An 18,152-nucleotide genomic window follows, 5' to 3' on the forward strand; every position below is an offset into this window, starting at 1 on the left:
GGGAACCCTCCAGGCCCTGCTCTAGGGCTGATTTCTGCAGGCCACCAGCAGTCAGTTCACCTCCAAGGTCACCCAAGAACCACTCAAATATTAGAATCCACACCACGCTGCTTTGCTAGACCCTCCAAGTCAAAGCCACTCAGGTGGCTACATCTCTCTTTGCTGAGAGATGGTCTCTACACAGGGGACATCTGAGGAGGCACTTAAAAAAAAAAGCCAGAGAAATAATTCATTTATTTAACCCAAAAATGGTTATATTCTGAAACCGTGCAATGCTCTTACACAACAACTGTTTAGGCAACCCCCCCCCCACCATGTTCCAACAAATATTAAACTGTGCTTGCCATTTGTCTAAGGAATCTTGCATTAATAAACATGAAGAAGAACACTTTTACCTCCCACTCTCAATGACAGGACAAAACAAAGACCAGCTGTATTCATCAATGGGTCCTTGTTCTGCACATAAAGGCTAATTACACTTTGCTTCAAGCCTACACATGGAAAACTTTACTGCTGCCGTCCTCGTCACAGTCAGCCCGTGCTGTCCCAGCTGACGCAGGGCGATGACTATACACAATAAACCAGGGTCTCGTTACATGCCTTCGACCTGCTTCTTTCCAAAACGGGGGTGACGTGTCCCAGAGACAAAGAGGCAAAGGCAACATGTGCTCTTCAGATCTCATGGGGGAGTGACAGCCTGCAGGTCAACCTTCCCCAAGGCCAGCTAATTTCATAAATGCACACCAGGCCCTACTGAGAAAATCTGTTTGTTGACACTAGCACAGCTAACAGCTCTTAGTGACAGTGACCATGGCTACACTCAGCTTCTCTCTGTTCTTCCCAAGAACCCTGTGTCTCAACTACTGTCATACCTGTTGTACAGGTAAGAAAAGTGAGACATGGAGGTCAGTAAGCTTATCCAAGGTCCCACGGACAGTGACCAGGTTACCCCAGTAACCCCACCTCCAAAGCCCACATTCCATCATGCCTCCCCACTCCCCTAACTATGCTTTCTGTCAACAAATATTTAAGAACACCCCCCACCCCGCCTTTTGAAAACAGAAAATAAATTGTTCTGAAATGTTTTAAGTTCACTTGTGAAAAGATTTGCCCCCGGTGGGCTTATGCTCATATGTATTAACAAAAATGTCTAACAAAATATACGTAGGTTGGGCCTGAAACAGATGGTAAAGTGACAAACTTTTCCCAGAAAATAAAAGGGGCGAGGAATGCGGAGGGGGAAGCTACATTTGGGATCTCCAAGACTGAAGCAATTGCCTCCAAAGTTAAAAGAAAGTAGCAATTATTATCTCAGTCCATTCTCTACATTTTTTGTGGATTACTTACTCGGGGGAACTATTTCAGTAAGTCTTTAGCCCCAGGCTCCCTTTTGTTAGCATTCAGTCCATTCTGATTTGGGAAATGCCCGATCCCTGTCTGAGCAGAGGTCTAGCCCCTCCGCACCCACCATGCCCACCTTGCCCCAGCTTGGAAGCATTTGGAACTTCTGGGTGGTCCTCTGGCACATCGGCCTTGTGTTTTCACAAACTACACACCTCTGGCCTCCTGCAACCCTCACCTTAGCTCATCTTTCAGCCTCAAGTCAAAGCCCCCTCTTCAAGGTAGACTTCCATGACAACTTCCTTTCATTCCATCTGGGGGCAGGGAGGCTGCTGAAGACGTCCCAAACCCAGTTCCAATTCCTCCTACTAGCCCTTTACCTAGGATGTGGTGAAGACTGGCCAGGGCAAGCGTCCACGCCTGGCAAATGGTCCCAACCTGAACCCTCTACTGATTCTCCTTGTTGGGGGGACCCTGACTGGCATGGGGGCTGTCCTGGCAGGGGCACTGTCCTCTCTGTCCAGCAGTGTCCATGCAGGGTTGGAACGGCCCTTTCATCCTGGCTCTCCAGAACCCAGCACAGGACGAGGCACGGATGAGAGCTCTGGGGACGTCTGCTGAATGCTGCAATGGACCTGCGCACATCCACACCCACTGCTGCCTCCTCACTCCCCACAGGAGAAGACCAGGGAATCTCCTCCTCTTGTGGGTGTCCCTGGCCCTGGTTGCAGTTTGTGACAAGAGTCTCAGTCCTGAGGCAAAGCATTTTTGGACAACAGAATAACTGATGTAATACTTTTGGATTCCACTTTCCATTTACTGCAGTTTGAGGAAACTGAGTAAGTAACAAGAAGATTTTCATTCATTTGAATTTTGGGGGAGAAAATCTTTTGGCCTAAGACGCTCTGATATGATGGGAACTACGAGTCCAGAAATGTTCCTCATTGAGTCATACCAATGCCCGCCCCTTCCCATCAGAACCCAGTGGGCTGAGATTCTGGGTCAGGAGTTCTCCCGGGTGATGCTGCTGATTCAGGTGATCATCCCAAGACGTAATGTTCCTATAAAAGACAGAGTTGGCTGCCCAGGAACAGCTCAGGAGTCAATGTATCTATAAACAGTAGCTGGAAAGATAGTAAAGAATGAAAATCATCCTCGTCATCTCAAGAGACACCTCTGTCCCATCCCAGGGAGCAGGATGACCTGGGAGCTGCTCATTGCTAAATGGTGTCCTGGCTGAGTCATACCCCAGGTCGCTGGCTGGGAGCCAGGCCAGGAGAGGGTGGGGCAGCGAGGGCGGCCTTTCTCTCTGGTGCCCTCTCCTAGTCATTTCCCTGCCACCATATTCCCTCCCTAGGGGAGATGGAACCTGCGAGTAGAGGAGAATTTAAGTCCTTTTAAGGTTGGGACTCACTGTTGTGTTGCTTCTTTAACCCCTCCAAGCCAAAACAAATAAATGGACAATAATATTCCAGGCAGCTTTTGAGAAGCCCAACAAGAATATAAGAAATGACTCTAAAGCAGGGGCAAGTGCTTGGCCACCGCATGGCAAATGGCGGTCTGTGCTGGCAGTTCTGATGGCTTTGGGATAGCTTCATGCCATCAGGCAGTGTCTCTGCACTGACAAGGGGGACGCGGGTGGCCAGCAGCACCTCCCATGTGTGTGGGGAGCACATGGGGCGCTGGCTTCTGGAGGGTGAGCTTTTTGAGTCTCGGAGCTGTAGCTTTCAAAGTGGTTTCTGATTGAAATCCACAGGAAGAACTACATTTTACACTGTGACCCAATAACTGTATGTTTATATTTTTAGATTTATACACACAATCAAAAGTGTCACAAAACAAAACTGAACTTTACGATGTGCTGAGATGTTTTTCTATTCTTTTGTTCTATTTTATTCCCAACCAGTTGGCTGCAACTCACCAGGCTGATTTCATGACTGTGGCCAGAGTCTGGAAAACACTGGTTTAGAGGGGCTCAGAGGCTAGCTGCATGCACCATTGGTTTTTTGTTATTTTTTTGTGTGTGTGTGAGTGCACAGTAAAGTAAATTTTGGTTAATTATAGATACACAAGATGTGTCTATGCTTTTAAAAAGAGATGTGGTTCAATAAAATAAAGTAATGAAAATTAGTAACCAAATAAATCACCACCAAGTTCCTGTGAATCTTATCAACAAGTCAGTGATGTGGATGAGTGAATGTCCAGAGAGCAAACTATTTTAGAAAAGCAATGCTACAAACTACGGATAGAGCTATGTAACAGATTAAATCTAATTAAAAAAAAATTGAATTTACCGAGAAAAACAATCTACTCAGTAGAATAAAGTCCAGGCAGAAAGAGCAATGAGGACGAGAGGCCAGCGGAAAGGCAGGCCAGGCACCAGCCCTGCAAGGTCCTGGTGGCAGCTGTTGGTGTGGTTTCTGTGGAGGTTACATCTTTAGGGGGGGTAGGTTGGCAGTGCAGTTTTGGTTCACAGGGGAGGGCAGAGCCGCACACCTGCCAGCCCTCCCACAGCGATGCCTCCGGCTGAGGTATCATTACCAGAGCCTCCAGTTTGCAAAGTGAAATTGTCACGCTTATGGTACCATAGAACCAGCTGTCTCACCTAACGTTACACATCAGAATACCGAGAAGAGAGGGTAAAATGATCTGGCTGTTTCCACTGGGATTAGATATGCCAGCAGGTTGACCAGGGTTGCCAAGACTGACGAGGATATTTTGGTCTCTGGGTAGAAGTTCAGTACTCAAGACCAAAGCTGGTTCTGACCACCAGACCTGGGGAAGCTGGGCTTAAGGCTTCCAGCTGGTCCACAAACCAGAGCAAAGGTCAAGAGTCCTCGCCTCCCACCCCAGCACCCCTGCCCAGGCCTGGAGAGCAGCCGGCACAGCAGCAACCTCAAAGGCCAACAGCAAGTGTGCTGAGACAGAGGACCTGAGTATTGGCACCCCACACATAACAGGGGTCTAGAAAAAGCGCGCGCTGTTCAGAGGCATTCCCACTCACCAGTACCCACTGAGGCCTGGGGTGGCACAGCAGGAGACCCTACTGGAGGAGGGCGGCCAAGAGACCGCAAGGCACCTTGGAAGACAGGAGGCTCCCAGCACAGGATAGGCCTGGTATTTGTGACAAGCTGTCACGCCTTCCTCTTTCTTGACTTATGTCAATGTTACTCCTTCCTTTCTGGTGTTCTGGGGAGAAGGAGGGCTGGTTTCCACCCACTGAGGCATTGTGTGACAGAGCCACCCAAAGCTGCACGTTTGCCCTGTGCCCAGGGATGCTGCCCAGCGCTGCAGAGGGTGATGGAGCAAATACACGCCTGTGTGCGGTGAAGGACTCAGGAGCAGGTAAGAGGTGGCACAATTGGCACAGACCCGCAGAGCCTCCCATTTATCACATCTTCTATAAGCTGACTCTTCTCTAAGCTTTCTTAGAAAAAGGCACAGTGTTGACCAGGTCTCAGCATGATTAAGGGAAAAAGTTTGAGTTGGAAGGACTGTTCTGAGAGTGCTAGAATTTGCTGTTCATCTTGGGCATTAAACCAACGCAAGCAATGGCAAGGACACCATATTCCTTACAGTAGCTCAGAGGTGAAGAGCCTTCTAAACCCTGAACCACAGATGTGCCAAGCTGAGAGACAGAAGGGTGAATCAGGGCAACCATGTAAGGATTGGCGAGCTCAGGTGAGCTGACCGAATGCATGCAGGGGGAGGAGGCCAGGAGAGACTTACTTGGCAGTAATTTCTTCATCATATTTGGTTTTCAGGTCAAATAATTCTGCTCGGGTTTTTTCCAGGGCTGAAAGGCATAAGATAAGGTACCGATTAAATTAAATTAAAAAAGGGAAAAGCAAGTAAGTGATACATTGTCATTTCAAAAGACTACAAAATCCACTCCCTTTCATTCCCACCTCCTTTATCTCATACACCTCCTCTGATGCAGCCACTGTCCATGGCTTGGTATGCAGATTCCCTACTTTAAATTCCTGCTCTGTAAATTTTATTATTTTAGAAACTATTTCCATAATTGCATACACATATATACATTTTCACCCACCACAAATAGGGTGTTATTGTTTTCTGACACTTGCACTTCCCCCTTAGCATTATAAAATGAACCATTTTAGATTTACACATATAATCTCGCCACGTCAGGACACGGGCCACAAGGACAGTGAGGCCACATGTGAGCAGGTCACCTGCCAGGCACTTGCAATGCCTATCTGTGAAGGTGCTGGCAGAGGAGTTCAGACTCCACCTTCAGATCAATATGCCCAGCGAGCCTCCCCAGCGGCCATTCACATCCCATCAGCACTGTGAGTGTGACTACTTTCCTATAGCTCTCACCAGCGCTGAATACTATCAATTAAAAAATTTTTTTTGACAGTCTGACAGGCAAAACAATCTTTCACTGATTTAATTAGCGTCTCACTGTTAAAAATTGCTAACATTTTTTTCAAATGTATATTAGCCATGTGCATTTCTTCTGCAAACTGCCTGTTCACATCCTTAGCCCATTGTTTTTCTGGACTGCTTATCTCTTTTTACTGATCTGGAGGAGGTCTTTCTATTTTTTGGGTATTATTCATTTGTCAGTAAATTTGTTGTGATTATTTTCCCCCACTCCATCATCTGTGTTTTAACTTGGATTGTGATGTTTTGTTCCACATTTAAATTAAATATGTAGTGCTGTTTCCCTTTCAGAAAAAAAATAGTTTAAAGAAACAAAAACCAGGCAGTCCCTGGTAGTGCAGCAGGTTGAGCACTGCGCTGTGAAGCTGTCCACAGCCTCTGCAGCGCAGTTCAATTCCTGGCCGGCCAGGGAGAAACCCACATGGCGCAGCAGACCCCTCCTGCCTCGCCTGCTGCTCCCCTCAGCAGTGTCTTCGGTCCGTCTGCCGGTTCTGCTCCCCGCTCTCTCCGGTGAATTCTCTCACCCTCCCGCATCTCTGAACTGTACCCGAGTTCTTGTATAAATAAATCTTAAAAAAAAAAAAGGCACAGTAGAAGAAAGGTTTTTTTTTAAAAAAAAAAAAAAAAAAACTTTCGTATAACTAATTTTTGTATCTTAAAATTTAAAGGTCCACTCTTACTATTCTCTTAACTTCTCTTAGGGTAGAAATAACTTTTATTCCCCCTACTATTGTTCCAAATGAAATGTCAGTCTATGACAGCTGGTGATTTAGACGGGTTTGTTGGAAAAGGCAGGAAGAAAGGATGGCTTGTGGAAGGGATGGAAATGCAATTCAGTTCCTCCCACCTCAACATGAACAACTCAATTTGGGTGACTAATGAACTGACATGGGAGCTCTCTGAGGTGTTCTGGAGCGTGGTTTCTCTTCAGCTCCTTTGGGCTCACCAGGAGCAGGGCAATAGGTGTCAGAGAGGACCTGGGGGGACCAGGGACTTGAACCTAAACCCCCCCCACCATTTTAGTCTTCCTTGCATTGACTTGACTGGGAGGAAGAACATCACACCTGTTTGCAGAGTTTGAACTTTGTGTTCTGCTTCCTCCAGCTTTGAGGTGGTAGACATCTGTGTCTCTTGCAGCTTTCTGCAAAGAAGAGAAGAAAAGCCAAATTGGTCATCTTGTTTACCAAGTCAAATGTTTTGTGTGTTTTGGAGCTGAAACGGTCATGATCCTCACTGTAACACGTGCAGCAGTGACAGAGTTATCACTCGAATGCCACCAGTGCCATGGAGCCTGCTTGGTGACCTTTGACACCCGGCACTGTACCCACATTACATAATGGGAAGGTGCATCCTGTAGGACTTGACTGCGGTAGCTGATGTGGAAGGTTATCCTAAATGTAACTTGTTCTTGAAATGCCAGATATTAAAAAAAAAAAAAAATCATCATCATGTACTCATTGTTTCCTGAAGTCAGCCCGAGAAGAATGATACATTTACATTTTGCTGACACAATGAAGGAATTTGTTGGAATAAAGGATGTACTAAATAGATGTGACAGCTGTTCCATTTCTGTTATAATGGAATGCAAATTCGGCTGCAGTACCTAATGGGGAAATTCTGAATGTTTGAAACTACATTCCACATATTTACATTTCCCATGATCTCCAAATGAATTCCCTGGTCAATAAATAGCATTCCTTTTCCCTAATCGGCAGAAAATCTCTAAAAATAAGTTTATTATTTTTATAGCATATGAATATAACACATGCTCTCATAATAACAAACCTGGGAATACAGCAAAGTAGAAATTACACTTAGAAATTCACCCAAATTTCTATCACCTATGTTAAAGGACTGCTTACATTTTCAAAAAATTCAATGATAAAACTAAAATATGCTCTGAGTTAAAAAAAAAAAAACAACAGCAACCCCTCCCCTCCAAATATTACAAGAGCATGGAAGGTAAAAATGTCCTTTTCCTTCCTTGGAGTAGAAACATACTCCTCAGTCGCAGTTCTTTGTAGTCTCCTGAAATTTTTCTGTATGTACAGAAATACAATGTAATAGGCCACAGTTAAAATTTAAGTTCACTTAATAAACCCTTCCTTTTAATCCGGAGGGTCACAGCACAGGTGGACTTCTGCAGCTGGCTTTCCACTTATCTCCACACTGGATGCTCTACTCCAGCATATACACAGTTCTTCCTCAATCCTAGCAAATAATTAACTTAATCAAGCCTCGAAGTACATCTGTATTGGCTATAGTTTCTTTCTATTAAGCAGTTCTGCAATGCTCCAACGGCAGATACTGATGCATCGTTTTGAGAGCCAATCTGTCGGGTAAAATTCTAAGAGCGGAATTATAATGGTCAAAGGGTATGTGCATCTTTTGGTTGTTTTGAGCGATATTGAGAAGCTTCCCCAAAAAAACCTTACCAATTTAAACTCTTGCCAACAACATGTGAGTGTTTTCCTACATGCTGCCAACACTGGATAAAATTAGATTTAGTTTTACTGCTGAGTAAAGCTGAGCATTTCTCTGAGTATGAAGTGTCTGCCTTATTGCCTTTGCCCGTCTTTTTATATACTCATTTTTTCTTATTAATTTCTAAGAGCTCTTTGTATATAAAGAAAACTAGCCCTTTTTCTTTAAGTGGTACCACTATTCCTTCCTAGTTTGCTGGTGCTTTAAAAATGTTGTTTATTGTTTCTCTTTTTCAAAAATCTATTTTAAATTTTGGGTTGTTGTAGTTATATAACTTTTCTTATATGCTTAGCTGGATCTCCCAATCCAAAAGTATTAAAAACAAGATATCCGCCCAAGTCTTCTTCTAGCATGTATAAGATATAATCATTAGTATTTTAATCCCAGATTCATCTCAGTTTCTTGGTGTAAGAATGAAGGTAAAGATCCACCCCCAACAGTCAGTTAGTTCTTATAACTTTTAATACAAGTCATTCTTTTACCTAATTTGAGACATCACATGATTTTGTTTTCACAATTTTGTAATCCCTTAAATTTGCACTATGCAGATGTAATCACACTATATATTATTTTGTATCAAGCACTTTTCACTTCGTATCACACGGGATACATTTCCGTGTTACTGTGAATTTTACATAACTATGACTTTAGTGGCTGCACCATGCCCCAGTTAAGGGTGGTCCTTATTTTATCCACCCATTTCTCATTGGCAGGGCATCTTGATTGCTCACATCTCTTCTTCTCCCATTATCAAGAGCATTCTCAGAAATCTCCTTGGGCTTAAAGTTCATTCCTGGGAGGAAAATTTGTGACAACCCCACATCTTCTGGGTTACAAGTTGGCCCCTCTTTCAGAGCCGAGGCCCTGTGTTGCTCACTTCTCTCCTCGGGGCTAGGCCCTGCTGCTCTCCTCCCGGGGTGTGTCCCCTCAGCAGTCCAGCGTGGCCTTGGTCACAAGGCGAGGACCTCAGGAGGCCCATGTCTGAGCAGAAAGGGAAGCCGGGGCTGCAGTGCTGGCCTGGGCTTCGGGTCCTACTGCTGACTGACTAGCCGCAAGAGTATGGGCAGGTTCCATTCTGAGGCCTGGCTTCTTGGTCCGTAATGTGGGACCGTCGGCTCTGTAGGTCTGTTGTGGGCGCTCAGTGAACAGGCCTTCAGAGGGGCTTGGCCAACACAGAGTGGGCGCTGGGTAAGCAGAGTCAGTATTCTTTCCTAAGTGAAGCCAGCCTAACAGCATTCGAGAGGCCTCAAGCTTACCTGAAAGCTTCAAGGAGCCCCCTCATGGAAGTCAGAGTAGCTGTATTAGAGGCCAACAGGAAACACAGCAAAAACCCAGGCCACCATCAACCTGGCCTCTTACCTGTGACCACACATTTAGTGCCTCTTATTAATGGATTCACACTTTTCTTCATGATGGGGCTAAAGTTTAAAATCTTAATATTACCAGAGTTCTAAAAAATTTGATTTATACCATTTGATTGACTAGTCCTTACAGATTATACAAGACATCCACGTTTCATTAAATCATCACATGAATGGAAAACCAACTCATTGTCTGTAGAAGTTTTGGGTGAAGTAGGCCATCAGAAATCTAAAACTGGATGGTGCATTAACATATTTTTCTGATATCAACTCCTTCATCTAGGAAAACAGTGCAAGGAAAAAATAAAAGGAGGCCAAAAACTAAAAACCCTTAAGGGTGGTGGTGGTGGTGGTGGGGTGTGTGTGTGTGTGTGTGTGTGTGTGTGTGTGTGCGTGTGTGTGTGTGTGATGTTAAATAGCATAATTCACTTAGAAAGCGGCTGGAGTTCAGTGCATGTTCCAGGCTTCTCTGGAAACCTCCTCTTCTCCTTTCACTTCAGGTTGCCATGAGCCCAACAGAGACCCATGCTCACCCTTCGGGTCCGTGCGGTTTGGACACACACCCCCAGGTCTGGCCTGACAGCAGTTCGCTCATGGTCATCTCCCAAACCACAGAATGAGCAACACCTATATTTTTCAGACAAAAAAGAGTCCCCTAGGATTCTGGTTTATAGCCTTGTGTTTATTTCACAGGTACATTTTAAAAAATATCTTGTAGAGTGAAGTTTAGAGGTAAAATGTTACGCCAGGAAGTGCAAACCCCAACACATGCTCACCTCTCCTTTTCTGCAAAATCATTTTGTAACTTTTGTTCCTTTTCGAGAGCTATGGACTCGGCTTGGTTCTTCAGAGTCTGTTCATATTCTCGGATTTTCTCTTTAAGTGCTTTTATCGTAACCTCTGCAGAAAGAAAAAAATAAAAGACAGTAAGAGCAGCACAATTTCACATGGCTATATATACAAGGCTTTCGAAACCTGGTAGGATCGGTCTGTTTTAAACTTTAGCTCTTCGACTCTGACACAAAATCAATGGTTATGAGTCCCTTTGGAGACCTTTTACTCCCTAAATGTTAAATTGAACTTTAAACGTTCAGGTTGAGGGGGATCAATGGGTTTTGCTCGGAAGCAGAGCTATGGTTTTCTCTAATACAGCTTTAAAAAAAGGGGGGGGGGAATCAATGACAAAATATAATATCACCTTATCGATGGGTCTTAAATTAGTCCCTTACTGAGGGAAGATTAATAAAGTTTTAGTGTGGGTTTAAGTATTTTCTAACAGAGAAAGCAGTTCATAATTGTGCACATATTCTGGAAGAAGTGGGGTCATTAACGACCTACCTACTATGGGCAGTGTCATAAGGAGTCCTAGGCTGGAAGGGACTCAAGCTGGAGCTCAGGTGCTAAGAGTACCTCTACCCAGGTTGCATCCTGGGCAGCACTGCATGTGAGGTAAGAGGGGGAGGGGAGGTAGGGAGCCCTGAAGCAGCCAGCGCTCAGCCGACCGGGGCCCTAAGAGGGCCCACATACATTTACAGCTGTCATTGTGATGACCTGAGTGGGAGCACCACGGCAGACAGAATGGATGGGCACGGACCTCACTCTGACAGAGGTGGCTCTAGAACAGAACTGCTCCACTTGTTCCCTCCCACAGATACCGGACACCATTCTGTGCCACAGGGTCTGAGGCAGTGTGCTGGGGTCCAGCTCCAAGGAGAGAGAGGTCCCTGAGAACCACACTAGCTGTGCACACACCTACCTGGTCAAAGGTGATGCTGAGAGATTTCTATGGTCCCAGCACCTGGCTGAGGCCTGACTGGCCAGGGGAGTCCATTCAGGGCCGTGGTAATGGGGCCTGCCAGGTCTTTGCCCAAGTGAGAACATGCCCTGGTGGCCCTTGTTCCTCAGGGTGTCATTCAAGTCCACTGTTTCCCTGAGCTGCGTGGACAGGCCGCCAGGAAAGGCAGGAGAACAACACATCAAGTGGGCATTTCCTATCCACATGGCTTAGTGGATAAAAGCTAGCAGCTCTTTTGTTTAAAAAAGAAACTGGCCCTTTCCATTAAGTGGCACCAGGAGGGTTTTCCTTAAAACCAAAGACCCCGCAGAGGCATTTGAAAGAAGAATGGGGGTTTTTCTGCTCTTTGGGCTGGTGCTTGGGGCCTGAAAGTAATGTTCTAAGAGCATAATGGTCAGCAATTACACACTTTTCTCAAGCCATGCTGATGGGGCGAAGCTGGGCAAGAGCGGAGATTTCCAAATGGACCCTAAGAGAAGTTAGCTCTGAAAACGCTTGTGTTTTCTGAAGCCAATGGTCTAGGAGGTTGTGCAGACAGGGTGTTTCTGTCTTGAACAATCTGGTAGAAGCATCTGTACAGCCTCCCAAGCCCAGGGCGCACCCCCATGGGGTTCCTTAGTGTGCCCTCTATGTTCCTTCCAGGGGGGTCTGGGCACTTGCTGGTGGCCCAACTCTGTCTCATGGGTCTCTATGCCACCCCAGTTGGGCTCCTCACTGGCCAGCTGAGTCTAAGCCAGTTCTCATCTGGAAGCCTCCAGAGCTCAGACCTGGGTCCAGGGTAATCCCCTGAGGGTCCCAGCAGCATATAGGCAGGAGAGGAGAACAGTATGGTGCAGAGGGCACTGAAGGCCTCTATTCTACTCAGGGTCCCAAAAGGATATCTAAGTTGGACGACTTAGATGGGGGGAGAACTATATCACGTGATAAAAAAAAATTCCTTTCCTACCAATCTACACTTTAGCTGTGATGATTGATTATAACAAGTGAAGTGCACCCTCACCTTTCTGAGGGTGCACTCAGAAAGTGCATGTGTAGAAAAATGAAGAGGAACTGGACATTTTTCTAGAGGTTGGGGAAGTCTGTTAAGCTATCAATAACTAAAGGAATGTGGGGGTAATTTTTGGAAGAAACAAAAAACACAACAGTGCTCAGTAAGAGCAGCTGATGTTTCCTGCAGTGAAAATATTTCCAAATGACTTGCCTGCACACATTCATTGAATGCTACAACAATCCTGTAAGGTTAGTATGAGAATCTCCCACCCAGGAGGATGAGGTTTGAAACACTGGCTCAAGGCCACACAGCTTAGTAGTGCAATGAAGAGACCCATCCCAGATCTGTCTATCTGTGGAGCTTTTGTTCTTAGGTCCTGAACTCTACATTTCTTTTGGGGAGAAGGCCGCACACTCAGTCATGGCTCCTTGTCTGTCCTAAGAGACCTGGAATTGGGCAACTGGCTCTGGAGGCACCAAGAGGGAGGCAAGGTCGGTGGGACCACCCAGAGCCCTCCAGTCCCATCTATACTGTCCTACAACAAAACCAAAACAAGCTAACGGAAACACACAGAGTGGATCTGTCAAAATGAGATGTCAAAGGTCACTGGAAGGAAAACAGAAAGAACATCCCTTTTGGGTAGTGGAAACCAAATGTGTGTATTTATAGGTTATCTTCAGCTGTGCCCTTGGGTGATTCTGACAACAACCAAGGCCTGCCTGGAGGTGCAGGAGGGTGGGTAGCACCTTCTTTCGCCTGGACCCCAGTCTATTAAATTCAGTGCCTCATTTTTAGGCAGAGCAAAGCTGTCTCTCCCAGTCCCAGAGGCTCACCACTCAACTGTGTCCCCAGGCCCCTAGGGAAGGATTCTTAGGACTCTGCCCTCCCTGCCCTGGCTGGCAACCTCCCAGCTTCTCATCAGTTTCTCCCTGGATCCTTTCCGCAGACTATCCTCCTCATGCACCTGTCTCCAATGGTCTCAAAGCAAAGGATGCTCTTAAAAAAAAAAATCCCCATCGGTGCATTCTTTTTCTGGCCTGTGGAGTGTATGAAACAGAAGACCACCGGGAGGAAGTCACCCAATAAACAGTCTCTCCTCTAAGTCCTTCCTTACCGCATTCCTGAACAAAAACAGGCCCGAGTTGTACTTGGAGTTGGTTGAAAAACCGGCAGCTGCTGGCAGACAGGGCTGCAGCTTTCCTCTAAGGCCAGGGAGCCTTGAGGCTGGCGAATCCAGAACACATCTGGAGTTTAGGTGTTGGAGAGATTTTTGTTCTTCCCTGACAGGAAAAGCCAGGCAACCTTTGCCCTCTCTGTCTTGTTGATGGCTGGACAACCACGCCAAGAGGTTGTTTTCTTTCATTAAGTTCATAATGAATAGGTGAGGCTGACAAGGAACCAGGACTGCTTAACCAGGCAGACTTGAAGGACGCGGCTCAGCCTTAATGTATTGGCAGCAATTATTAAATGACTGACTGGATGTGACCCTTTGATCATAAGCTGGCTCCCTGACAGGTGTCACCCGCAGGCAACACATCCGTCTTTTAAAAGGCAGATCCTATCACATGATGACACAGGAAGAATTTTAAAAGAATCCTGATCGGTCCCGTCGGAGGGCAATAAAATCCTACGTAGTTATTGTGCAGGGGGAAAGTTTGACTTCTAAATGGCTGAGCATTATTATTATCTCTTTAACGATTCTGATTCTTGCCCCACCCTGACTTTATGACGTCTGTTACAATTAGAGCTAGTCCCAACAGTATGCAGAAGGCAATTAAATTAAAAAAAAATCAAATCAAAGGAAGCATTTTCTACCAACCTTGATTTTTCACTTCAGCGAATTCCTTGTTGTATTCTTCCAGAGTTTCCCTAAGCTTCTGGTTCTCTGTTTCAATGTCGTGCAGGCGCTGCACCTTGAGCTGGAGCTGCTGCCCAAGATCCAGAGCTGGCACAGGATCTGCACGAGATGCCAAAACACATCACACCTTGCTCTGGACACAGACAAGCCCCCTGCACCATGACAGAGAAGATGGGAGCAGATCTCGGGGCACCCAGGAAGCCAGGCTCCTGCCGGCTGCCACCACTCGTCAGGGTGTCTGAGGACCGAGGTAGCCCCTCCAGGAGGCCCGCCTCGAGTTACCTGTGGCCTCGAGTCTCCTGCAGTCCCCAGATGCACCCCTGTTGTCAGACGGGTTGCTAGTCTGTGGCTCACAGAGGCTACAGCCAGGATGCAGCTCAGGGACCCACCCTACTATCTTCAACATGTGAAAATGGGTGTAAATGACTGTGGATTCACTGGGATTTGCCAACTACTTTGGCCCAGTTGATACCAGAATGATTTTTCATTCTTTGACCTGATAGAGAAAGAGAGTCACATGGTGGCGGGGGTGGGAGGAAGGGGAGGAGCTCCGGGAAAAGCCATGGTCTACCCAGCGCTGCACGTGAGGATGGACAGTGTAAGGGCAGGTGCCAAGAGCTGTAGTTCCCGATCATTCTACAAGACTGGGACTAACACCTGCTGCCCTGAGCATCTCACAGCTACCTAATACGCTTATGGATATTTTTGCACTGAAGCCCCGCTGCCATGTGGGGAAGAGACGTGAGATGCGCTTCCTTTCACAGAGGTGGACACTTAAGCTCGGGGAAGAGGAGTGGCTCGCCTGGGGCTTTCCAGCTAGTTAGTGGACAGAGAGAAGGCCCAAGCCTCTCTCCTCTAAGGGGTGGTCCTTTACCAGGAGGGTCCCTGAGTTCAGGAACTACTTAGAACACCCTCACGCCACCACAGCCCTCCTTTGCGCATGAGGACTCTCATGGAGAGTCTACGATTAGCAACTGGAGACTGAACACTGAAAAACCTAGGTTTCTGCCCCAGGTGACGTTGCCTTTCCCGAGACCTGGCTGGGACTCGGCCCGCTGGACCGGTCTTCCACCAGTGGCTGTAGCCTGATTCCAGTATGGAGGAGGGCAGCAGAATGTCATCTGGGCCAGGGAGTGAGGTCTGGCGGCCTATGCCATGTGCTACTGCCATCAGATTTACTTAAAAAAAAAAAAAAAAAAAAAAAAAAAAAAAGGATTTTAACCTAAAATCAGAGATTGCAGACAAGGAATTTAAGATGCTGTCTGTTGATCTTTGCCTTTGCTATTCATTCAGCACCAAATGGAGAAGCAGTAAATATCCCTCTGGTGTCAGTTCAAGTTTTACTTTCACCTCAGTATCTCCAAGGCACTCCTAATGCACCTGCTGGGCACCACTGGAGCACTTCCTCAGGAATTCTCAGGGTCTGTGAGAGTAGAAGACCCAAGTCTGCTGGGCTTAGAAAAGATTATTGAAGATATTTCTGGTATGGACGCCAGCATCACTGCAAAGATTTAGTCTCCAGTTGAGGAATGCTAAACACCGAGCACAGTGGATCAACAAGGGTATATATTCAAGAGCTCACTTAATTTTCAAATACCAAAGTCATTAATTTTTCAGACCACCCTTGGTTCCCGGAAGGGAGGGCTAGATCTACCATGTTTCAGCCGGCGCGCCTCCCAGGAGCCAGGCACTCTTTGGGATGCCAGTGTCTTCAAGAGTTTACAACAGGCAGGCACTGGGGAACGTCCAGCACAGGGCAGCAGACCTGCCCGGGACTAATACCCGGGCCGACCATCACGTGAAGCCCCTGGCTGCTGGGCATTTGTTCTGTGTGTATATACAGTTTATGACTACATCACTTTCTCATCTGTGGCTTTTTATTATTGTTTTAATCAGCATTAAAATATTTATATTAAATTAGGTTTCAAAAGTTATTTTGGGGAGTTGGTTCCTTCTAAGTAAGAGTAGTAATAACACTAAAGACTGAATTCCTTAGAACATTCCAGGTACAATTTTTTAAAAATTTCAGTATCCTTCCAGGGTACCTCCCAATGCCCACTTCTGGTCATTCTCCCTCAGGGCTTCGTGCTGGGCAAATGACCTGAAGGAAATGAACAGTGTGTTCAAAGTCCCCTTCCTACAGAAGCACAAGCTGAACTTGACAGAGCGGTCAGGGAAGCCTGTATTCAAGTCTCTTAAAGCTCATGCAACTTTTCCCACACAACTGCCGGCGCAAATTATATTTTTAAAGAGCTAGGCTATAATATTGCCCTCCATCCCTAAAATTTCTGTCAACAACTTTTCAGCCCATTCCCTTTAAAAGGCCAGGACCCACCATGTCTGCTTCAAATAAAAAATGGCTTCCCTCATTTGATTCAGCAAGGAATCCTGTGGCATGTAAAAATAACATGCATATTATAAAGTGAATGGTAACTAGACCTTTGGACAAATTTTCAAAGCATTATATTGTAAATGAAAATTCTGGCAATCTCATAATTATTCATTATGGCATGTATATTTAATTTAATACTATTAAAGGTTAATGCCTAAGTAGCAAAACTGGTCACAGAATAAAGAATGAACTGAATGTTCAAACATCTCTATGCATTAAACTTCAAACTTTACTACAGAACAGTTGAATGACTAAACGCCTACAGCATTTGAATATTGTTTTGGATTATGTAAAAGGCATTGCTAAAGTACCTCTTAGGCTTAATTTTTATTACTTGTATTAAAGGAACGGCTAATTACCACATGACAATATAATGACTCTAGCATGTTTGGGCTAGAGACCAAAACAATGAATTTCGGCATGCCAAACCCCAACCTGCATTTTAATCTAGGGGAAATCATAGCTTTTTGTCTCGTAATGATTTCCAATGCCATTTAAACCCCACACAAGTATTGTTAGGTCTTATTCTGAATGTCACAAGCCTCCAATCTCAGCAGCTCAATTAGGGAGTTGTCTGGGGGAGGCGAGAGGACACACCCATATGTGGAATAGGAACACACAGAAGCCTGTGGCCCATTTCTCCTGAATCCCTCAAGCCAACATGCTTTATTGCCAGTTCCATCCACCCGACATGGCAAACTTGCAAAGTATTCTATAATCATCTAATAGTTAATTCCTAAAACACTCTTTGAGGCATTATACAGTTCAGTATGCAACACAGAATTCAAAGAACATAATTATAACAAATAACAACAATACCATCACCTACATTATTCAGTACCTTCTCCTAAGTATGTGTAACATTATCTCACTAATTCCAGCCGTCACAGTCAGAGGTCAGGGGAGGGGGCTCTGTACACTGTCATATGATAGCATCTCATCCAGGAGCAGGGAGGAGAGAAGTAGGCCAGGCAAACAGGTATGCAAAATTCTAATTAAGATTTCTGCTTCTTGAACTAGCAGTCAGCTAAATTATACTGTCTCTTCAAGTACTAATTTAACAAGTATTTCCTAAGCATCTGTCTGCTCTGGGCAAGGCTTGAGTAAGGCATTGGGATGGACACTCAGCCTAATCAGCAGGGACCAGCCTCGCAATGGAGATAAACCACTCTCACAAACAGCAAAGGTAAGCTAGGAGGGGTCACCCTGAAGATCACATGAGCTGAAGACAGCTCCTGGGTGGACACACTGGAAAAAACAAATATCAAAAACAAACAAACAAAAAAAACCCAAAAACAAAAAAAGAGACAGAGTTTAGACTCATGAAGACTATGGGACAGACCATGTAGGAGGCACAGCATATAGAGCAAGATGCCACGAAGAGCCAGGCATGGACATAAAAAAATATAAATACAGTGAAGTGAAAAAAACCAAACGTAAAGAAGAATCAGTTTGCATCCTAGAGCTGAAAACATGATGTCTGAGGTGCCCCATTACTGCAGGTAGTAGCACATCAGTCT

At 45.6% G+C, this 18,152-nt stretch overlaps 1 protein-coding gene across 5 annotated transcripts in view; it reads right to left on the reverse strand.

Moving 5' to 3' along the window:
- Positions 1-18,152, reverse strand: part of CUX1 (cut like homeobox 1) — a 320,905-nt gene that overhangs the window by 113,368 nt on the left and 189,385 nt on the right. For all 5 annotated transcript variants that reach the window (XM_037506894.2, XM_037506893.2, XM_037506891.2 and 2 more), the window contains exons 5-8: positions 14,202-14,339; positions 10,373-10,496; positions 6,816-6,892; positions 5,071-5,137 (exon numbers count right to left, since the gene is read on the reverse strand). In XM_037506894.2, the coding sequence (XP_037362791.1) occupies positions 5,071-5,137; positions 6,816-6,892; positions 10,373-10,496; positions 14,202-14,339 (406 nt within the window). The remainder of the gene's footprint in view (positions 1-5,070; positions 5,138-6,815; positions 6,893-10,372; positions 10,497-14,201; positions 14,340-18,152) is intronic.

This window comes from Talpa occidentalis, unplaced genomic scaffold, assembly GCF_014898055.3.
Source record: "Talpa occidentalis isolate TD23 unplaced genomic scaffold, MPIMG_talOcc4v2.1 talOcc4.12, whole genome shotgun sequence".
Lineage (NCBI taxonomy): Eukaryota > Metazoa > Chordata > Mammalia > Eulipotyphla > Talpidae > Talpa > Talpa occidentalis.